Source organism: Macrobrachium rosenbergii, chromosome 35 (assembly GCF_040412425.1).
Source record: "Macrobrachium rosenbergii isolate ZJJX-2024 chromosome 35, ASM4041242v1, whole genome shotgun sequence".
Taxonomy (NCBI): Eukaryota; Metazoa; Arthropoda; class Malacostraca; order Decapoda; family Palaemonidae; genus Macrobrachium; species Macrobrachium rosenbergii.
Genome location: NC_089775.1, coordinates 416,004 through 438,503, shown reverse-complemented (window position 1 = coordinate 438,503; position 22,500 = coordinate 416,004). Strand labels below are relative to the sequence as shown.

At 38.3% G+C, this 22,500-nt stretch overlaps 1 protein-coding gene across 14 annotated transcripts in view; it reads right to left on the bottom strand.

Moving 5' to 3' along the window:
• LOC136856274 (neurofilament heavy polypeptide) overlaps window positions 1-22,500 on the bottom strand; it is a 264,779-nt gene that overhangs the window by 21,195 nt on the left and 221,084 nt on the right. For 10 of the 14 annotated variants that reach the window (XM_067133979.1, XM_067133974.1, XM_067133978.1 and 7 more), the window contains one exon: window positions 9,658-9,846. The exons of the other annotated variants lie outside the window; for them this stretch is intronic. In XM_067133979.1, the coding sequence (XP_066990080.1) occupies window positions 9,658-9,846 (189 nt within the window). The remainder of the gene's footprint in view (window positions 1-9,657; window positions 9,847-22,500) is intronic. 14 annotated transcript variants of the gene reach the window in all.

The following is a 22,500-nucleotide window of genomic DNA, read 5'->3' as shown; positions in this document are numbered from 1 at the left end:
CGTATCTTTCGAGGTGTTATTGATGAGAAACTGGGTGGGGGGGGGGGGAGGAGCACTTGGCATCCCAGCCAAACCATTGACTGCTCTCTCTCTCTCTCTCTCTCTGTCACCCAGACTTGTCTCTCTCTCTCTCTCTCTCTCTCTCTCTCTCTCTCTCTTACCTGCCCTGTCTGGGGTAACTCTAAGTGTCTTTAAAATCCTGTAAAATATTGTTAATAATTCTCTATATATATTTTGTGTTTGTGTATGTGTGTGTGTCCTGTCACAATACAGATTTAAGCTCTATGTACACACGTACACATTTACCATACATATACATATGTACACAACACACACACACATGAATGCGAGAATCAAATGGCATAATCACATGAACAGGAAATGTATAATATAACTCTAATTTGAAAACTGACAGTTGATATTACAGCAACCATTTAGTGGATATTATTATTATTATTATTATTATTATTATTATTATTATTATTATTATTATTATTATTATTATTACTTCCTTCCTTGGACTTGCAAGTTGACTGATATGACCAAAAATCGATCACAACTGGTGACCTCGACCTACAATTCAAGGTCAAGTGTATTTTCGAAGGTGTTGTCATTCCTACACGAGACCTCACTTCTGCCAACATTTTCTGTTGCAGAAATTAACAATTATATTTCCAATATCTTCAGATTTTAACTAGACCCCTTATAACACTATAAATTTTCCAGCATTTATAACCAAAAATATATTTTTTATTTCCAACACTTATAATATAAAAAATATTTGTTTCCAACACTTATGACCTAAAATATTTATACCACAAAGTAGAAATAAAAGTTTTTGACATTAAACAAATCTAAACCTAAATTTTTTTTTAATTCTTGAAAACTAAAATAAGTCCTAAGAATTATTCCTAAAGTATTCAGCCAACACTTGAACTATTTGTTCTAATTCATCAAAGGTTAAGATGTTGGTCCTTCCAACAAGTAAGCCTTACAACAATTATTCTTCCAACACTTATACTATAATATTTTATCTTCCAACTCTTGCAAACTTAAATATTGGTCCTTCCAACACCTAATCCTTAGAACACTTGTTATGACAACACTTCCAACTCTTGAACACTAAAACGTTGGCCCTGCCAACACCTATACAATAATATTTTCTGCCAACACTTATACAATAATATTTTCCAGTCCAACTCCTGAAAACCAAAATATGTGGTCGTTCCAGAAATATTTCTGGAATATTCAAACAAAAATATCTGTAAATTCAAATCTTAAACCTAAAAAAGCATTTGTCCTTCCAAAAATAAAAGCCTATATATTAGTATGTTGTTCTGTAGGGATAAATATTTGCTAATATTTTATGGAAACGATTTTTAAACAAGAGACCTCACGGTGGTAATATCATCCAAAAAGTGTGACAGACAAAAACCTCGATCAACTGACAAGGTCATCATTTATGGTGGCCGTGACAATGCAAGGTGTGTTCACTGGGGTGGAGAGAGAGAGAGAGAGAGAGAGAGAGAGAGAGAGAGAGAGAGAGAGAGAGAGAGAGAGAGAGAGAGAGAGAGAGAGGTGGGTAAGATCGGAAGAGGAGGAGGAAGAATATAGGACCTCCACCCCCTACCCAAAATGGCCGAATACCTCACCTCACCCTTAATCAACTGATCACCCTATCTCTCTCTCTCTCTCTCTCTCTCTCTCTCTCTCTCTCTCTCTCTCTCTCTCTCTCTCTCTCACTAATGACGCATAAGAATCAGGGAGTCCCTAAATTTATCCTGACCGTCTCGTTAACCCTTTCGCGACCTAATCCGATAGGGGACGTTTTATATGGATTCATGTCATCAAGAGAGAGAGAGAGAGAGAGAGAGAGAGAGAGAGAGAGAGAGAGAGAGAGAGAGAGAGAGAGAGGGTAACTAAGCCCCACAAAAATAATAAACAAAAACAACCCTTTAAATAAGTCAAGATCTTACACAACACTTTCTACAACTTACAAAGTGTTCCTAAGTCACTTAGAAAGCCCACTAACTTCCTGTTCTGAAATTTCAGGGCAGTGACAACCCAAGTTAAGATTTAAGCCACGCCCCCCTTGTGCTACGAAGGTGTTGCCAGATACGCAATAAGTTGTGGTAAGTTGGTTATTTTTGTAAAGATATTGGGCTTATTATATTTATATGCGTTAGTTTAAGGACTCCAAAAAACGCAATTAAAAAGTTTCCGTTGCCAGATTACATCACATATCGATGAACAAACTGCTCCTTTACAGAACAATTGTTCTAACACATTCCAACCAGCCAAGAGTGAAAGTGAGGAAAAATGATATAAACTAATGAAAAAGAACAGGAAATTTGTTGGGGAGACGAATTCAAAGTCAGGAGGCGAGTATGAGGAGGAGGGGAAGGAGGAGGAGGTGAGTCGGGCATGAGTAACATGTCCGGAATGCTTCTTCATCTTTGAACGTGCCCAGGGTAGGAGGGATGGGCACTGGGTGTGTGTGCGTGTGAGTGTGTGTGTGAGGGAGAGAGGGAGAGGAACTGGGCAGGTGAAATTATACCACACCTGACTCTCTCTCTCTCTCTCTCTCGCCTCTCCACGAGACAAGTATGGGGACTTGTATGTGCGACTGTACGTCCATCGATCCCCTGCGTGAATAACGAACGATGCTCTTTCCATGACGACAATCCAAAATAGACCCGAATAAATAAATAGAAAAATAAATAGAAAATTACTTAGATTAAATAAGTAAGTGACTGACGGAAAGCAAGGGTCACACAGGCGACCTCGGGTCATAAAGAGGTCACCTGGAAAGGGGGAGATTTGGGAAATGGGGCCATATAGGGGTTCCAAATCGCCTGTTTAGGCAAAGCAGGCAGCCCAAATGGACCTTCACTAACTGCCTGTATGGGGCGTCGTTAGGAAGGAGAGAGAGAGAGAGAGAGAGAGAGAGAGAGAGAGAGAGAGAGAGAGAGAGAGAGAGAGAGAGAGAGAGAATGTCTCTTTGAAGCTATGGAAGAGTTAATATTAAATATATAAATATTAAATATATATATTTATATATCAGCCTCAGATTACTCCTGCAATTTCAGAGAGAGAGAGAGAGAGAGAGAGAGAGAGAGAGAGAGAGAGAGAGAGAGAGAGAGAGAGAGAGAGAGAGAGAGAGAGAGAGAGAGAGAGAGAATGTCTCTTTGAAGCTATGGAAGAGTTAATATTAAATATATAAATATTAAATATATATATTTATATATCAGCCTCAGATTACTCCTGCAATTTCAGAGAGAGAGAGAGAGAGAGAGAGAGAGAGAGAGAGAGAGAGAGAGAGAGAGAGAGAGAGAGAGAGAGAGAGAGAGAGAGAGAGGGCAAGTAAATATTGAAAAATAAAAGTGATATAGGCAAAAATATATAATCCTGGCTAACAGAAAACCAAAGAAATCTATATCACATATATACACAGGCGAACTGTCCCATTTCCCGAATTCTTAGAATACGGAGAAAGTGGCTTTCTAAATAGAAAGCACACAAAGAAAACGAATGCGGTATAAATAAACGAACAGTGAACAAAGGAGTAAGCGAGGACTACAAAGAAAGGGGAAATATCTCTCTCTCTCTCTCTCTCTCTCTCTCTCTCTCTCTCTCTCTCTCTCTCTCTCTCTCTCTCTCTCTCTCATTTGCAAAGACAGATATTGAGTTTAAGGTAAAAGACTTCTCAATATACTAATGCTTTTGAAGTTAACAAAACATAAAATGTTTTTGAATTTTATTTGAGTTTATATATATATATATATATATATATATATATATATATATATATATTTTATTTAAGAAAATATAAAAATCTAGACCTTAAATATTTTTACGTCGTTGCAAAAGTAAAAATATTTTGCCCTTAATATTTTAAGGACATACCAAAGTTTTTTTTATCTGAAGGAAAAATACACTGATTTATAATAATAATAATAATAATAATAATAATAATAATAATAATAATAATAATAATAATAATAATAATAATAATAATAATAATAGCTTTTCAGTCTTGTTACATTCTGAATTTAAAATTCTGTGAATAGTTTCCCCCAACTTCGAAAAATGTCATTCTTTGGTCTCGGTTCAGACATTGAGAGAGAGAGAGAGAGAGAGAGAGAGAGAGAGAGAGAGAGAGAGAGAGAGAGAGAGAGAGAGAGAGATTTAATATTTGCTCCAATTCATTCATCGATTTTTTGAAGCAATGTTTTCAACGACGAGAACTAAACGTCAAACAAAATCGTTTAGAGAGAGAGAGAGAGAGAGAGAGAGAGAGAGAGAGAGAGAGAGAGAGAGAGAGAGCAAGTGACGTCACTTATCTCCCTCTCTCTCTCTCTCTCTCTCTTTCGATCGATCGAGAGTTTGCGAAAACTTAATACTGTTGTCCCAGTCTCTCTCTCTCTCTCTCTCTCTCTCTCTCTCTCTCTCTCTCTCTCTCTCTCTCTCTCATTCCGGAGAAAGTTCAACACACTAAGGCAAATGCCCTGAATAATTCAGGGGCAAATAAGATGAAATATTCAGGGAAATAAAATTGTGAAGAGACGAATCGCCACCGTAAGTTATCGTGCATCTGGATTACAGATTATACAGAGGATCTATAATCACTTATTAATATAGAAGGATTTAAAAATAATAGACAAATAGTAATAGTAGTGGGATTGATGGCAATTTTTGTAGTAATAATAATAATAATAATAATAATAATAATAATAATAATAATAATTGGACTGTAATGATATTACCCAAATATCTACCATTGAACCGACTCCCTGTAGACAGAGAGAGAGAGAGAGAGAGAGAGAGAGAGAGAGAGAGAGAGAGAGAGAGAGAGAGAGAGAGAGAGAGATCTTTCAAATCAACCTCAAAATTCTCCTGCAATTCGAGAGAATTACAAGAATCAGGACGGCTCAAAGACTCGCCATTTATTATCAGTCCATCTGAGGAGACATCATTCTTCTCAAACGATTTTGTCTATTTCTTTTAAACTCTTCCAAGCTGTTGCTGTTTACAACTTCCGGTGGCTGTTGGTGTTCGTTCCACGTGTCGCTTGTCCTGTCTGTGAAGAAGTTCCAACAATGAGATGCGTTCTGAGAGAGAGAGAGAGAGTGTGTGTGTAACCATCAAGGCTTTGTCTAATCCTTCAGGTATCTGACCAGCTGTGAATAACGTCTTTTGTTATGTTTATAGAGTTAAACAGTCGCGACATTTTCTCTCTCTCTCTCTCTCTCTCTCTCTCTCTCTCTAACTTCCTGATTATGTTTACATCGGTTCGAACCCCAGGTGTTGCTAAACGCGTCTGACTTTGCTATATATATATAAATATATTTTACTCCCAAAAATGCAATTATTGTTATAACACTTAAATACATTACATTAAACTATACACTAGTAAACGAGTACCTTACAGAGAGAGAGAGAGAGAGAGAGAGAGAGAGAGAGAGAGAGAGAGAGAGAGAGAGAGAGAGAGATAAACAAGATCTGATACCTAAATGAGGAAAGGGGTTTGTTAGTAACATAGGAAATAAAGTCCCTAATTTTATACCGGGAGTCTTGGCCTGAGATAAGTAAAAATACCTTATTTTGTTTAGCGGAAGGACCCAATAGATTAGGTGAGGTATTTCACCTCAGAACAGGTGCAGGCCACACGAGAGAGAGAGAGAGAGAGAGAGAGAGAGAGAGAGAGAGAGAGAGAGAGAGAGAGAGAGAGAGAGAGAGAGAGACTTAAAACCTGGGATCAGGTTTAGGCTTACGGGTCAAATCGATTGGAATTATTTGGGTATTTTAAACCTGGCCCACACCCCCCCCTCCTCTCTCTCTCTCTCTCTCTCTCTCTCTCTCTCTCTCTCTCTCTCTCCAGGAAGAGTACCCAGCTACCTGGCCAAGTTAACTAAACTGTTCATGATGACCAAAAAGCTGTGGTCAGTCCATTGTTGTGTCTTCTTTCTCTCTCTCTCTCTCTCTCTCTCTCTCTCTCTCTCTCTCTCTCTCTCTCTCTCTCTCTCTCCTACGACACAGCATCTCGACTTTCATGAATTCTCATCAAATTTAATAAGTGTTTATACATGACTCACAGCTCTGCTAAACACCACAAATAAAAACTTCCTACAGATGTCTGTCTACAGAGAGGCCTGCTAATCTACTTGTTCCTATTGTAATGGCAACAACGAGGACCCATTTTCCCCATTTTCTGATATTTTGGTTCATCAATTTAAAATGATTTTTAATAATTTATTTAAAATGATTTTCTCCCAAAATTTCTTCTTTCCAAATCTACAGTACCTCAAAGACCCAGATGGTTTGAAAATGTAGTGAAAATGGGAAGACTGAGGTGCTATAGAAGCAGTAAGCACGGGCTGACCTGACCTCTGAGAGATGGATGGTCCAGTAGATCACAGAGAGGTCACAGGTCACGTCAGGTAAGGTCAGGTCAGGTCATGGACCTGACAAAAATGTTAAAAATGATGTCCTGTAATGATGGTACTCAAATATGTGATAATTGGTTGCCCATTCCATCGGCCTCTCTAAGTGTATAAGAGAGAGAGAGAGAGAGAGAGAGAGAGAGAGAGAGAGAGAGAGAGAGAGAGAGAGAGAGAGAGAGAGGAGTCAAGTTCGCATTCATGAGCTATAATTATTAAATGTAATTTGTCAACATTAGCCTCTGCGTTCTTGGCTGGCTGGCTGGCTCTCTCTCTCTCTCTCCATTGAGAGAGAGAGAGAGAGAGAGAGAGAGAGAGAGAGAGAGAGAGAGAGAGAGAGAGAGAGAGAGAGAGGAACAATTTGTATACAATCAGAAGAATGAGATAGAAACTATATGAGAACTATTAATAAGATTCTCTTTATGAGTTTAACTCTCTCTCTCTCTCTCTCTCTCTCTTTGAAGTGACAGCACCATATGTAAGGCATCAAGGGGTGTACACCCCCCAGCCCCCTCCCACCCACGCCCCCCGGAACTAACAATGAATAATCATAAACAAAAAGATTTTGACAACTCCCTGTAAAAGGTATGACGATATGGCGGCAACACTGTCATTCATTCTACGCATTTGAGGCTGGATTAAACCCCTCCCCCTCCCAAAATAAAAAGGGGTTAAGGGTTATTCAATAAATGAGGCGTGACAGAGCTCCTTCTTCCCCCCCCCCTCCCAAATCCCCCTAAAACCCACACCCAAAATAAAGGAGTCATCATACACCCGCAACCAGTTTCAAGGGCAACAGAGGGGAGGAATGACGTGTGTTGCCAGATAGCGAATTGCGTCACCCCTCTCTCTCTCTCTCTCTCTCTCTCTCTCTCTCTCTCTCTCTCTCTCTCTCTCTCTCTCTCTCTCTCTCTCTCAAAATATATTACAAAAAAAGTTTTATCTTTTTAAGTAATAAATTTAAACTAAAAACTTCTTAAAATCATAAAATAGATAAAAATAATTCTCAATCTACTTCCCGCAACATATGGCAATAATTTGTTGAAAAAAATCGAGGCTGGGGGGAAATCGATTTTGGGGAGGGGGTCTGGGCCCCCTTCCCCTTTCCCCTACCCCCTTACAGGATAACCAGCCAAGCCCAAATCCCCCCCTAAAACCCCCTTCCTTCCCTTATGACGGAAAACCCCTGAAGGGTGATCTTGGTTCCGCCAGCACCCGAAAATGTCACTTCCCTTGGCCCTATGGGAGGGGGGGGGAGGGGGGGAGGGGATATGGGCGTTCCCTGTCATGAGTTTGTCGAATATATGGTTCAAAAAGTGGGTCAAATTGGACCGATATGGACCCAAATGGACCATACTGGATCAAAATGGACCACATTAGACAAAACTGGACCACATTAAATCAAAATGGACCACATTCGACCAAATTCGACCACATTAAATCAAAATGGACCACACTCGACCAAATTGGACCATAATAGACCAAAATGGACCATATTAGACCAGTATTACCAAACTGGACCACGTTGGGCCGAAGTAGACCACATTAGACCAAAATACACCACATTAAGACCAAATTGGACCACATTAAAATGAAATGGACCAGATTAGACAAAAATGGACCACATTCGACCAAAATAGACCACATTAGACCAAACTGGACCACATTAAATAAAAGTGGACCACATTAAACCAAACTGGACCACATTAAACCAAATAGGACCACATTAAACCAAAAAAATCAACATAATTATGTGATTATTAACAGAATCATATAATTAACATAATTATTTACATAATAATTATATATAATTAACAATTATTATAATATTTATTATCGTAACCGTCAAAGAAAACGGAAGCCTTGGGAAAGAAAATGGGACTTTAAATGGGTGACTATACTGAGTCTCGAGGCTCCCTATAGCGATGGCGGAGGTCGAGTTGGACGGTATCGATTCTCTTACTTTTTTGGGAAATATTTCGCATTTACGGTTGTTAATATGGAGTTGTAGTTGTATAGGAATTTAGCCCTTTCATCTGGCTATAGTTTGGAGTTATAGTTTCCTTTCGGGGTGTTGTGGTTGTGATTGTATCAAGTTATGATTGTGGAAAACTTATAGGTACTTTTCAAATTATCTGATATATATATTCTCTCCAATTCTGTCATATTCAAAAAGGTCTTTTTTCCTGCCCATAATTATGGATATTTTTTCCATAACATTTTTTTTCAGTAACGAGTGAAATCAAAATATTTCTTACAACAAAATAAAACTATATAATAATTTTTTTCTTCAGAAAATAATATATAAAATTTTAAATACAGAGGTCGGTAACTAATGTAAGTATTTATAATAAAATAAATCCTCATCATAATTCTGCAATAAACAAACATTTTCATATATATATATATATATATATATATATATATATATATATATATATATATATATATATATATATATATATATATATATATATATATATATATATACTTTGATAATATATATAAAGTAAAAAAATGAACTCTAGATTCATAGCATTATTTATGACATTGTTCAGAGGAAAAAATATGAAGAATATGGAGGTAAAATCACTATCAAAATTATAATATAACTTCGATTGAAAAACTAATATGAAATTAATAGGGGAAGAGAAGTGTAGGTTTAGCCAAATCTCCATTATGGAAAACTTATTTCTCTGCGGAGAGGGAGATTGGATGACGTGATAGAAAGTAGGGTTGATAGGTGAAGAGTAGTGGGAGCGTTTGAACAGCCTTTAAATGAACCTTATGGAACCTTTAAGCCTTTAATAAACCTTACTGAAACCTTAAGGCTTAATAAAATTAAACCTTATCTTAAAAAACAACCTTATCAATCCTTCAAACCTCAGTGAACCTTGAATTAATAGAAAGAAGGGTTGATAGGTGAAGAGCAGTGAGTGTTAAAAACTTTTAAATGAACCTTACTGAACTTTTAACCCTTCAGACCTTAACTGAACCTTCCTAAACCCAAACAAACCTTCTTAAACCTTCATAAAACCTTCTTAAACCTCAATGAACCTTGAATTAACAGAAAGAAGGGTTGACAGGTGAAGAGCAGTGTGAGTGTTTAAAACTTTCAAATGAACCTTACCGAACATTTAACCCTTCAGGCCTTAACGGAACCTTCCTAAACCCAAACAAACCTTCTTGAACCTTCATGAACCTTCATAAACCCCACCTTAACTGTCTGTCGAAGGCCGGCGGGAGGTGGGTCCCGTCTGAGAGAGGGGAAGCCATGATGAAATCCTGCGGAGAGTACTGGTCGAACTCGGAAGGCTCCGGAGAGGTGACCACTAGGGGCTTGGAGCTCTCGTAGAAGGTGACTCGCACCTTGGAGGCCGGTTTTTGTTGGGTGGCTGTCTCGGTCCTGTAGGGAGAATGGGAGAAGATGTGAGCATTCGTGTCTGGAAGAGAGAAGATTTAAGTTACTGGAAGACAGAAAAATGTAAATATTTATTCCTGGAAAAGGAGAAATATTTATATTCCTGGAAGAATATATACATATATATATATATATATATATATATATATATATATATATATATATATATATATATTTTTCCTCTCTCTCTCTCTCTCTCTCTCTCTCTCTCTCTCTCTCTCTCTCCTTGGATAGAACCACCTGTTAGATATCTCGCATACACAAAAAACTTATCTTTTTCTGTAAGATCAGGAGAGAGAGAGAGAGAGAGAGAGAGAGAGAGAGAGAGAGAGAGAGAGAGAGAGAGAGAGAGAGAGAGAGATAAATGATTGATTGACTCTCATGAGAAATGAACTTTACAAATGTCATAGAGCCATTTTGACTTACGTGAACTTTCAAATAAGCGCAACGCTTTCCGTAACACCTGGACTGAAGAATGAAGGGCGTGGGGGGTGGGGGTGGGGGTGGGGGTGGGGGGAATACGCCCCTACACCCACGCCCATGCCCTGGTATAAAATACCCCGCCCACTTTAGACCCTATGCCATCCAAGAGGCGAGGTGTCAGGTTAATGCTATGAGCTGTTGGTGCTTATAATGGGCATAACTCAAAATTTACACATCAATGCCCTAATGGAGTCAAGGCTAACCAAACCACGTTTTTCCCCTTTTCCAGTCATCTGAGACTCTCAGCAACCTTTTCGGGATGAGGTTGCTAGCCTGTAACTTTACCGAACCCTGATATAATCCTACAAAGTCATCTAACTACAAAGTACATGGTTGGTAGATTTAGATGTTTTCTATACAAAGGGTGGGATTCAAACTTGGTTTGGCCACTGGTGAGGAAATAAATAAATAAATAAATAATATATATATATATATTTCAAGAGACCCGTTCTATACACCTCGAAAATTTACTTGTCATTTTAATTATGGAAAATATCTGAATATTTAATGTCTCTCTCTCGTCTCCAGGTTCGACAGATTTGCATATTTGTTTCGCGGAAAATATTCCATATTTTCCTTTTATTGGGAATTGATATGCGAAGGATTATGCTTCTGGCGATTCCAAATATTTTTTGCGATAAAATTATTTTGTCTTTTGACGATAGATATTATTATTATTATTATTATTATTATTATTATTATTATTATTATTATTATTATTATTATTATTATTATTATTATTATTATTATTCAGAGGATGAAATCTTACATTATGATGATGCAAAAGAAGCATATACGTGAAACATGGGTAGAATTCTCTCTCTCTCTCTCTCTCTCTCTCTCTCTCTCTCTCTCTCTCTCTCTCTCCTATCATTTATAATTCCAGGTGTGAAACAAAATTTACCATTTTCATTACTCATTTTCTTATTAATTCCACAAGGTCATCCTACCACATGTGACCTTGAGAAGGGTATTTCTCCAACAAACTCCTCTCACCAATCTCCAACAATCCTCTCCAACGATCTCTCTCCAAAACTCCACCACTGGACCTTCTCCACCACCTCTATCCAGGGAGGTGGGTAGGGGTATACCCCCACCCAGCGACCCAATTGTTAACATCTCACCACTCAGAGAGAGAGAGAGAGAGAGAGAGAGAGAGAGAGAGAGAGAGAGAGAGAGAGAGAGAGAGAGAGAGAGAGAGAGAGTTTTTTCTAAAATCCCTGTCCTATTCCTTAATGGAACAAGGCCTTCCACGGCTATATATTAGAGTAACATGAAGCATTGGATTATGGCCAGTGGCTTGTGATCAAGATGACGTTTATACTTTTATTTCTTTGGTCAATAATAATAATAATAATAATAATAATAATAATAATAATAATAATAATAATAATAATAATAATAATAATAATAATAATACTGTTATTTCTTTGGTAAATAATAATAATAATAATAATAATAATAATACTGTTATTTCTTTGGTAAATAATAATAATAATAATAAAAATAATAATAATAGTAATAATAATAATAATACTGTTATTTCTTTGGTAAATAATAATAATATAATAATAATAATAATAATAATAATAATAATAATAATAATACTTTTATTTCTCTGGTAGAAAATAATAATAATAATAATAATAATAATAATAATAATTATAATAATAATAATAATAAAAATCATCTCTCTTACACAAAATGAAACAATTCTGTCCCTCAGGTCTTTCTCTCAGAGAGAGAGAGAGAGAGAGAGAGAGAGAGAGAGAGAGAGAGAGAGAGAGAGAGAGAGAGAGAGAGAGAGATTACCATTGTGTATACAAATACCCAAAAACAGGTTGATGATAACATTATCTCATACTGTTCAAAGAGAAATGTCAGGATATCAGCCTGGATAATTTGAATGACAGGAACTTGTAGGATTACCATCTGAAGGACTTTATACTTTTGTACGAAGGATGCTTGCAGAGATATCCTGCCAACATCCTATACTGAAACAATGGATGAAAACAAAGGAAAGAAGGTGATTTGGTTAAAGATATGAATAAATTTGGAGGGACATGATTTTTTGACATCATGGTTGCATTAAAGTGAGGAATATATATTGAATGATCAATAGGAAGAGGTAGAATTATCTAAGACAGCTCTCTCTCTCTCTCTCTCTCTCTCTCTCTCTCTCTCTCTCTCTCTCTCTCTCTCTCTCTCTCTCTCTCCTTCTATATCTATATGTGTGCGCGCACGCAAGCATACGTGCCCTCTGTTTTGCTTGCATGTGCAAGCAATACCCTGGAGATGGTCTTACCACAAAGACGCACTTCTGTCCTCATGGCTTTTGCGGAGAGAGAGAGAGAGAGAGAGAGAGAGAGAGAGAGAGAGAGAGAGAGAGAGAGAGAGAGAGAGAGAGAGAGAGAGAGGGTAGTGTCTACAGTACGCCTTACACTGAATTGTTTGTGCTTTATCTCATAGCAAAGCTTGCTATGTCATAGTGGAAAAATGTGGCATCTATAACCTTTTCTTTCCAGAGAGAGAGAGAGAGAGAGAGAGAGAGAGAGAGAGAGAGAGAGAGAGAGAGAGAGAGAGAGAGAGTTAGTCCACGCCTACCCTGCTTAAAGCAGAAAGATTCATATCTGCTTTCAAGCAGAATTTTTTCCTGTGCCATTCAGTTTCGGGGCCGAAAATTGGGTGGGCCTAACTATCTCCTGTCTAATACTGATAGAGAGAGAGAGAGAGAGAGAGAGAGAGAGAGAGAGAGAGAGAGAGAGAGAGAGAGAGTGAGAGGTAGTCTTTCATGACACACAATGATGTACAAATCATGATGTGATTTTAATGTAATCTCTCCATATTGTGGAAGTTATTATTATTATTATTATTATTATTATTATTATTATTATTATTATTATTATTATTATTATTATTATTATTATTATTACAAACCTAAATAATTAACCTTTACACTTTTATCAAGCAGAATAAAAAGTACTTTCAAACGGAAAAAATATATAATATTAATAACATGAATATTCAATGAACAAAAGACCTCAATTATAAGAATGGAAACTACCGACCTGCCCTCTGGTGAACAGAATGTCCCTCTATTAGAGCCACCTAGTGGCGTGAATGAGAACTAATGTTATAAACACCTATGGAGTGAGTATCAACATTCTCCTGGAGTGTGTGTGTGTGTGTGTGTGTGTGTGTGTGTGTGTGTGTGTGTGTGTGTGTGTGTGTGTGTTTTGACAGTTGCAGCATCACTACCCGGTCCAAATTTTCCTGAAAATAAAATTTGACAAAAACTACTGCACAGTACATAGCTATGCAGTGGTTGGGATTCACGTTGCAAACTGACCCTTTTGTTGTGGTCACACAAGGTCGGTATTTTCCTGGACCCTTCTTTGGGACGAGAGGCTGATGGGAAAAAAGGGCGTTTCGTCTGCACGGTCCCCGTTCCCTGGGGTCAATTTCCCCGGGCCCTGGAAATGGGCCATCAGAGAGGGTAGCCTTCGTCTTGAAGATAAGATGAATTTAGGACCTTGTGAGGATGTCTAAACCCATATATATATATTTATATATATATATATATATATATATATATATATATATATATATAATTCTTGTCATTTTCATTATTACTCATAATTATCTCCTATACGAGAAAGGCGTCATTATAATTATAATTCTCCAGCGAGTTATCAGTGCTGTTATTTATGTTTACGTAGGGTTTAAATTGCAATTTTATGTGGTTACTGCTGTGTTATGTGGTCGTTATGTGGTGGTAATGTTGATGCAATAATAATAATAATAATAATAATAATAATAATAATAATAATAATAATAATAATAATTAGATTAATTAGACAAAAATTTTTTCATTACTGACAAACAGTAATAATGGTTCTCTCTCTCTCTCTCTCTCTCTCTCTCTCTCTCTCTCTCTCTCTCTCTCTCTCTCTCTCTCTCTCTCTCTCTCTCTCATTGCTGCAATGCCTTCATGCTGGTACACGGTCAAGTTCCCAAAATCATGGAGAAGCATAGGAATGGGCCATTTTCCGCGGCTGAGCTTAAAATGTATGAGCGTTTGCGCATGCGTGCTTAGTAAAGCGTTTTATTATTATTATTATTATTATTCTGTGGATTTTGACCACAAACACAGCTATCAATCACGCCTCTATAAAAAACAAAAACAGGGGCGGAGATTCTGACATTCTAGAAGGAAAAGCCGTTCTGTGATGGTCCCCGATTTGGAGGAGGTACAACGGCAACCATCCGATCTTCCTGGTTAACCCTCAATTTCCTCTTTTTTCCCGTTCTCACCTCGTTCAGGCCTGGGCAGGTAACGGAACGGAACGGTACGCAGAGTTTGGGCCACAGGCAAAGCACTGGGACCCAAGAGGTCACTCAGAGCTGGACGGGAGATCGAGAGTAGGTAGGCTGTAAGGCGTGACAGGCGATCAACCTCAGCCACATTCTCTGCTCGCATGGCCGTTAAAATTCATCGATCACTGCCGGCATGAACGAGGACCCGTCGCTTTCACTGTCGATGCAAAATGCATGATAATGTCACGACATTGTTGCATTCGTCCTTGAATCTCTCTCCCAAGGTCGGGTTGCCCCCTGGGGGGAGGTTCTGTCTTGTTTGCGTGTGGTGGGTAACATACTGACCGGTTCATGTGGTTCTTGAGACATTTGGTCATGTTCTTTAGCAACATATTGGTCTGGTCATGTAGTTTTTATTGTGATATATATATATATATATATATATATATATATATATATATATATATATATATATATATATATAAAGGGACCTCAGTTATAAAAAAGGGTCAAAAATTCATTTTTATTTCAATCTTTCCGAGGCTAGACTGCCTCCATCTTCATGTAACCAAATAAAAAATAAACATTTACACAAATATATATATAATATATATATATATATATGTGTGTGTGTGTGTGTGTGTGTGTGTGTGTATTATGCCTGTATACAATGAAAACAAAATAAAATCATAATGTTTTCAAAAATTATTAAAATCCCATTTAATAATTCAAAAATTTTCTGTCACAATTCAACATCCTTTCCCCAAAATCTGCCCACCAAAAGGGTGCAAAATTACTTAAATAAAAAAAACCTGAGGTCAATTGAAATGACCTTGACTTACCCATTTTGCAAAACAACATCTTCAGTAGAAACTCCTTCTAGATCTTCGACAGAATCCATTGCTTTCTGAACTTCTAAACCGACCTCGTTACTACAGGCACAAGTTGGCTAAACGTGTGTAGGTCATAGGGACCTTGCTTAGAAAATACATCAGAATGGGGGGAATTATAATCCTTTTATTTTTTAAAGCATGCTGACACTCGATTTTCCGAGGCACTTGTCAGTCTTCAAGTTAAATCATTAACCAACATCAAAAGGGCACTTTCACTACCATTACACAATTGGAATACGAGTTCCCACTACATTAATGAATTATGTTTCCACCGAGAAAATTCCTTTTCTGAAATTGAAAACGTTTAGAGAAATATTAACCTTTTCAAAAACTTTCAAGATTTCTGTTTTCTGTTGTCAACTTTCTGTTTTGAAAGTTGAAAGTGTATTTTGCTTTTTAAAATAGAGGATACATTTGGACACAGTTACGAGAAAGATGGATGCCATTTAAAAAAAATTGGCACTCTTAATTCACATCAGAGGCAACGCAAAACACTTCTGTCTTATAAATGGTATTGTAAATTCTTTCAAAAATAAATATATTCCGAAAACTGGAACTGTTCCTGATTCAAACGTGACACTATTCCTTTTTTTCCCAACCAGGAATAACTTTAAAAATGGCACCATTCCTATTCTGTGATAGGCAAATTAACAGGAATTTTTTTCCTCAAACTGGAATACTTTGCAAATAGCAGTTTCTTATCTACAATTATCCCCCACATTCCCTCTACGATATCTACAATTACTTCCTAATCCACCTACGATACTTGCCCACTGCTATATGTGACACCCTACGATACCTGGTATCGTCATTTACACCCTACGATCTTCAAAATCCTAATAGCCTCCTTCTCTATTCCCACACTGCTCTCTTCCTATCAACCCTTCTATCTGTCTAATTTTTCCAAATCGAAACTCGAGCATAAATACTATCAGCTTGTACCGTCTCCTAATTTTTCTTGAAGTTGTTTTCACTGATCAAGACAAGACAAAACAAGACAAAACAACACTGGGAACATTCCTTTGTCACGGACATGAGAATAATAATAATAATATATAATGTTTTCGTTCCCTTCACGTTTCTATAAAGTCAACTGCTCGATTTAATCAAAACAGAACCACGTCTGGAATTCTATATTCTGAAAAATTAATATTAAATATTCGTTTATCAAGGACTCTGGGACTCTGTAGGACTCTATCAAGGACTCTAGGGCTCTCTAAGACTTATCAAGGAAATTCTAAGACTCTCTAAGACTCTATCAAGGACTCTCTAGGTCTCTCTCAAGGACTCTAGGACTTTCTAGGATTCTATCAAGGACTCTCTAGGTCTCTCTCAAGGACTCTAGGACTTTCTAGGATTCTATCAAGGCCTCTCTAGGTCTCTCTCAAGGACTCTGGGACTTTCAAGGATTCTATCAACGACTCTCTAGGACGTTCTCACTCACTCCACTAGCACTCTGACCACACTGTGACCCATGGCTGTTTGAACCCGAGTGCTAAGGTTTGGTGCGAGTAATTCTGGGCACTTATGGTTGCTAAAATAATTCTTAAAAATTAATATTAAGGGTCCACTAAGGATTTTGGGGGGGGGCACTAGTGACCACTCTTGGGGGCTACTACGAACCACTATTTGGGGACCCACTAGGGACCACTTTTTGGGGGCTCACTACGAACCACTGTTTGGGGGCCCACTAGGAACCACTACTATTTGGGGTCCAAAAGGAACCACTTTTTTGGGAGAGCCATAGGGACCACTATTTGGGGCTAACTAGGGACCACTTTTTCATGATGGCCATAGGGACCACTTTTTAGGGGGCCCATTAGGGAAAAATTTTTCGGGGCCCAGTAGGGACCACTTTTTTAGGAGGGCCATAAGGACCACTTTTTGGGGTCCACTAGGGATTACTTTTTTTGGGAAGGCCATAAGGACCACTTTTTTGGGTACCCACTACGAACCACTTCCGGGTGCCACAAGGAACCACTTTTTGGGTACCCACCACGAACCAATTTAGGGGGGGCACTGGGGAGACCACTCTTTTTAGGTGGGAAACATTCCAACCCAGATGGGCACTTTGAAGAGCCCGAAAGAAACTGAAGTGGGTATGATTACCGTGATGGAGGAGGAGACAGGAGAAAGTGAAGTGGTAAGATAAGATAGCTGAAGAAACAGGGAAGATAATATGAGTGTAGAGGAATGCGGAAGAGATTAGGGGATGTATCAGTTTCGAAATAGGGTCTTCTCTCTCTCTCTCTCTCTCTCTCTCTCTCTCTCTCTCTCTCTCTCTCTCTCTCTCTCTCCATTACAACCTGACCACCCCACAACCTTTGTACCGAGGTTATAACAACCCCCCCTCTCGCCATGATGATAAAAAATAGAAATACTAAGCTACCTAGCCCTCGAAATTAAAATGTCAAACTTGACTTAAAGTAGAACCCTCTTTAATTGGTACCTCTCCCTTCCCCTGGCGTTCTACACCTTGACAAAGGTCAGTGCCACCGATAAATGCATCTTACTTAGACCTGGAGTGCCACTTGATATAGTGGCACTCAGTGTGGGTATATATTGCCCACTCAAGTTTTAGTGGTACTCGTTAAGATTCCTTTAAGACAAATCTAAAAGTCCTTTTAAACGTCTTCAAGGGGTTTAATCTTTGTTGAATGCAAAACTAAACATTCCTGCAACCTTGCAACAGGCTGTAGGAGCCTGGTTTGATAGCCGTGAGTCACACTAAGGCCTGCGAGGTTGTATATGTCGCGTGACAGGACCTCGGTAGCAACAGCAACTCCTGAGCTGACTGTGTAACCCTGAAATTCGATCGATCGGATGCAACAACGTTTTCGGTCAATACTACCACCAAGGAACGGATTATACCACATTATAGAATCACAATTCAAGTACAGTCTGAAGCAAAGCGGTTGGTTTATGCAAATCACTATCAAAATAGTCACTATAAAATGCACTGTATTTCACTATAACCAATAATGAATCTTACACAATAGTGGACTGACAGTTCAATAACAGTCAGCACCTCAAAATAGTCTCTTTCCAACAGTCACTATCATTCCACAATCACACCTTTGCCGTTTCACTATACTTCTCATCACAGTGCCTTCACCAGTCACTATAGATCACGTGACTGATAAGCGGCCAGTCAAGGAACAGTTCAACACAGCCAGTATTCCAAGTCACTATAATTTCACCATCATATCTTTGCAAGCTTATATTTTTCAACATAATCCCTTTATTGCACTATAAATCACTATAAGTCACGTAACTGATAAACCACCTGTCAAGGACTGTTCAAAACAGTCCGTATTCCAAGTCACAATATTCTACAATCACATCTTCGCACGCCTATCCTTTCCAACACAATACCTCCACAACACCATATCTTTGCGAGTTGATATTCCTCGTCACAATGCCTCTACAAACACGCTAGATGCATCAGGACAGTCACTATAAACCAGGTGACCGATCGGCCACCGGTCCAGGGACAGAACTGTTGACAACAGTCACAAAAACAGAGATATCTCGAGGCAGTCGCAGTCCAGACACAGTCACGCTGGAGAGTGTACTATAACCTCACCTCCCAGTTAGCTGACGATCCAAGTTCCCCAACACTGCTGGTGCCATGAAATATCGAACGGACATGAGAGAGAGAGAGAGAGAGAGAGAGAGAGAGAGAGAGAGAGAGAGAGAGAGAGAGAGAGAGAGAGAGAGAGACTGTACTACGTATTGTCTTGTGTCTCTCTCTTTCTCTTTCTCTCACTTCCTCTTTATCAAAATGTATGTTTAATGCACTCTATTTTTCAGTGTCTTTCCACAGAGAGAGAGAGAGAGAGAGAGAGAGAGAGAGAGAGAGAGAGAGAGAGAGAGAGAGAGAGATTAACTTTGGACTTAACATTCTCTCTCCTTCACTCCAACGTCCATGGAAGCAGAGAAAGAAAGATAGAGAGAGAAAGAGAGAGAGAGACAGAGAGATTAACTTCGTACTTAGCTTTTGGGAATACATGCACATGATCTCTCTCTCTCTCTCTCTCTCTCTCTCTCTCTCTCTCTCTGAGAGAGAGAGTCAAGGGCACAGCGCAGTGTCTTCAAACACCGCAAAAGCTTATTCTTAAAAGAGTTTCGTAATCTCTCTCTCTCTCTCTCTCTCTCTCTCTCTCTCTCTCTCTCTCTCTCTCACACACACAGATACATGACGATCTGGTCAACCGTAGCATTAGAGCACATAATTCTTAGGTCGATGGTTTCAATTGTATGTATGTATGTATGTATGTGCGTGTACGTAGTTTTAAAGGACTCAAATACGTACACATTCTATGAGGAAACACAAGCACGGTTTTTAAAAAGCACGTTTGATTACAGAGTAATCAAATGCATATCTGACACGTAAGCTTTTGAATAAATAATTTTCAAACACGTCACTTTCTAAATGCACCGAAAATCACTTGAGAATTTCACCCCCCTAAGCAAGCACACGCAAGCGCGCGCGCGCGAGAGAGAGAGAGCGAGCGCAAGCAAGCACGCTCCCCAACACACAAAAGCACACACACGCACAACTATACAAGCAGAAGTCTGGAAGATCACTGAACAATATACTTATGGCTATCCTAGGCTTCTATAAACACTCCCTCCTCGCCCCCCCCCTCTCTCTCTCTCTCTCTCCCCCTTCACAGGCTCCACCCCTTTCTCTCAGAGAGAGAGAGAGAGAGAGAGAGAGAGAGAGAGAGAGAGAGAGAGAGAGAGAGAGAGAGAGAGAGAGAGAGCAGCTAAGAAGATTACTGTTTCCTAATAAAACTGGATTGTCATTAATAATAATAATAATAATAATAATAATAATAATAATAATAATAATCTTTCACATGAGATGATTACTTATCAACCTTCTTCCTGGAGAGTCAAGGCGGTAGATGCGACGCCACTTACGCTGATCAATCAATCAATTCTACCTCTGCTTACCCTCATTAATCCCTTGACCAACTTCCTTTCAGAAGAGAATGGCTCATTAAATGCGACGCCAGGGATATCTTCCTTGATAACGCGATCAATTAACTTCACATCACTGTTAAAAATTGCTAAGGTCAAGTAAAGTTGCAGAGTAAATCGATCAATCAATCTATTAACCTCTGAAGCCACAACGCGCTCCGATCAATCAACAGAATCTAAAACCATGCAGCCCGCTCGCGCGTGCGCAAAGAATAGTAAGCAATTCCGTGACGAATATATCATTGAAGACAAAATACCGGCCGTTGCATGTCGCAAGCAATGCCTGCATGCAATTGCTGCTCTCTTGCGCATTTCTGTCCATCCCTCCCCCCGCTTGCGTGCTTGCACCTTTAATTTAGAAGAAGCGTGCTCGCGCGCGAGCGTGAATGCATTATGTTTTCTGTTTAAGCGAGTTGCGTCATGTGGAATTGTTTCTTGGGTGAAATGCTTGCTAGGTCAGTGGGTCGCTCCCTGAGAGAGAGAGAGAGAGAGAGAGAGAGAGAGAGAGAGAGAGAGAGAGAGAGAGAGAGAGAGAGAGAGAGAGAGAGGAAAGATTCAGTATAAAATCTTATAAAATTTGGTACAGTAGTGCCTAAAAATATCGCACAAAATTGGGGCGGACTCGATGTACCTTTCAGAACGACCCGACATAAAATCTAAAAATAACCATTTCAAAATGCAGAAAGATTTTATATCAAATAAAACACTGTATAAAATATTTTGAGGGCCTGGTGCACAGAAATTAGCGAGACTTGTCACCAAACTGTAGACAACATGTTTACAACAATAACAGAACTTACACCTTCAAATATGTTTGCCATTTAGTCTCCAGTGTCATCAAAGGCTGTTTTAACCTTAAACAAACTCTTCTGAATAGGGAACCACATGTTGTCAAGGACGAGGTCCTTCTAATTGTGAGGTGGGTGGGTCTCTCTCTCTCTCTCTCTCTCTCTCTCTCTCTCTCTCTCTCTCTCTCTCTCTCTCCTCAAGTTAATTATCTTTGCGAACAATGAAAACAAACCGCTTTAAGTTATGTGTCACTTTCTGAATGAAGCCGACATTATTCTTAGTTATATTCTTCAGACTACAACCTAAAAATAATTTAAATAAATGACAAAATAACTGCTAACACAATAGAGCAATGGTGGGTCAACAAAAGTTCTAAAGCACTACCTATGTTACTGCATAGATTTAGTGCAGCTGGGTCGAAAGATTTCACTCGGTTTGACAGTTGAATGGACTTCAAAATTTTCTAAGGGTTGTTAAAAAAATTAATTTAGCAAAAAAATTAAAAATATCAGAAGGTTTTCTACCAAAAAATATGCAAAAAATTATTATTATTATTATTATTATTATTATTATTATTATTATTATTATTATTATTATTATTATTATTAGTGGTGGTGGTAGCAACTATCAACAAAATAATATTAATTCTGCATCAATTTTTTAATAGAAATCTTACACCAAATCTACAACCGTCATTACCTGTTGTGATTACCAATTCATAAACAAATATTATAAACAGCTTATATATTCAACAGTTTCAGACAATGAGGCCCCAAAATATAAGAAAATATAATTTTACATTAAAAAAAAATAAAATATACAAACACAACCTCCCACAACAGACATACACCCCACAACCTCAATTCCCAGGCCTGGAACCAGACCTAGACGGGACGTCACGTCCCTATGCAGAGATCTTGGGGCCAAAATGAAAGTAATACAGAGATTCTGCATAAAATTTTGCTCCATGTCAATGAAGTGGAGACAAGATGCATCCATTTGTATAGTGGCTTTGTTTATTATTATTATTATTATTATTATTATTATTATTATTATTATTATTATTATTATTATTATTATCCAGAAAACTGCAGGGAAAGAGAAGCCATGTCACGAGGTTTATGAAGCCATTGCTATTTGCAGGCCAACACCATTTGCTTGACCCTCG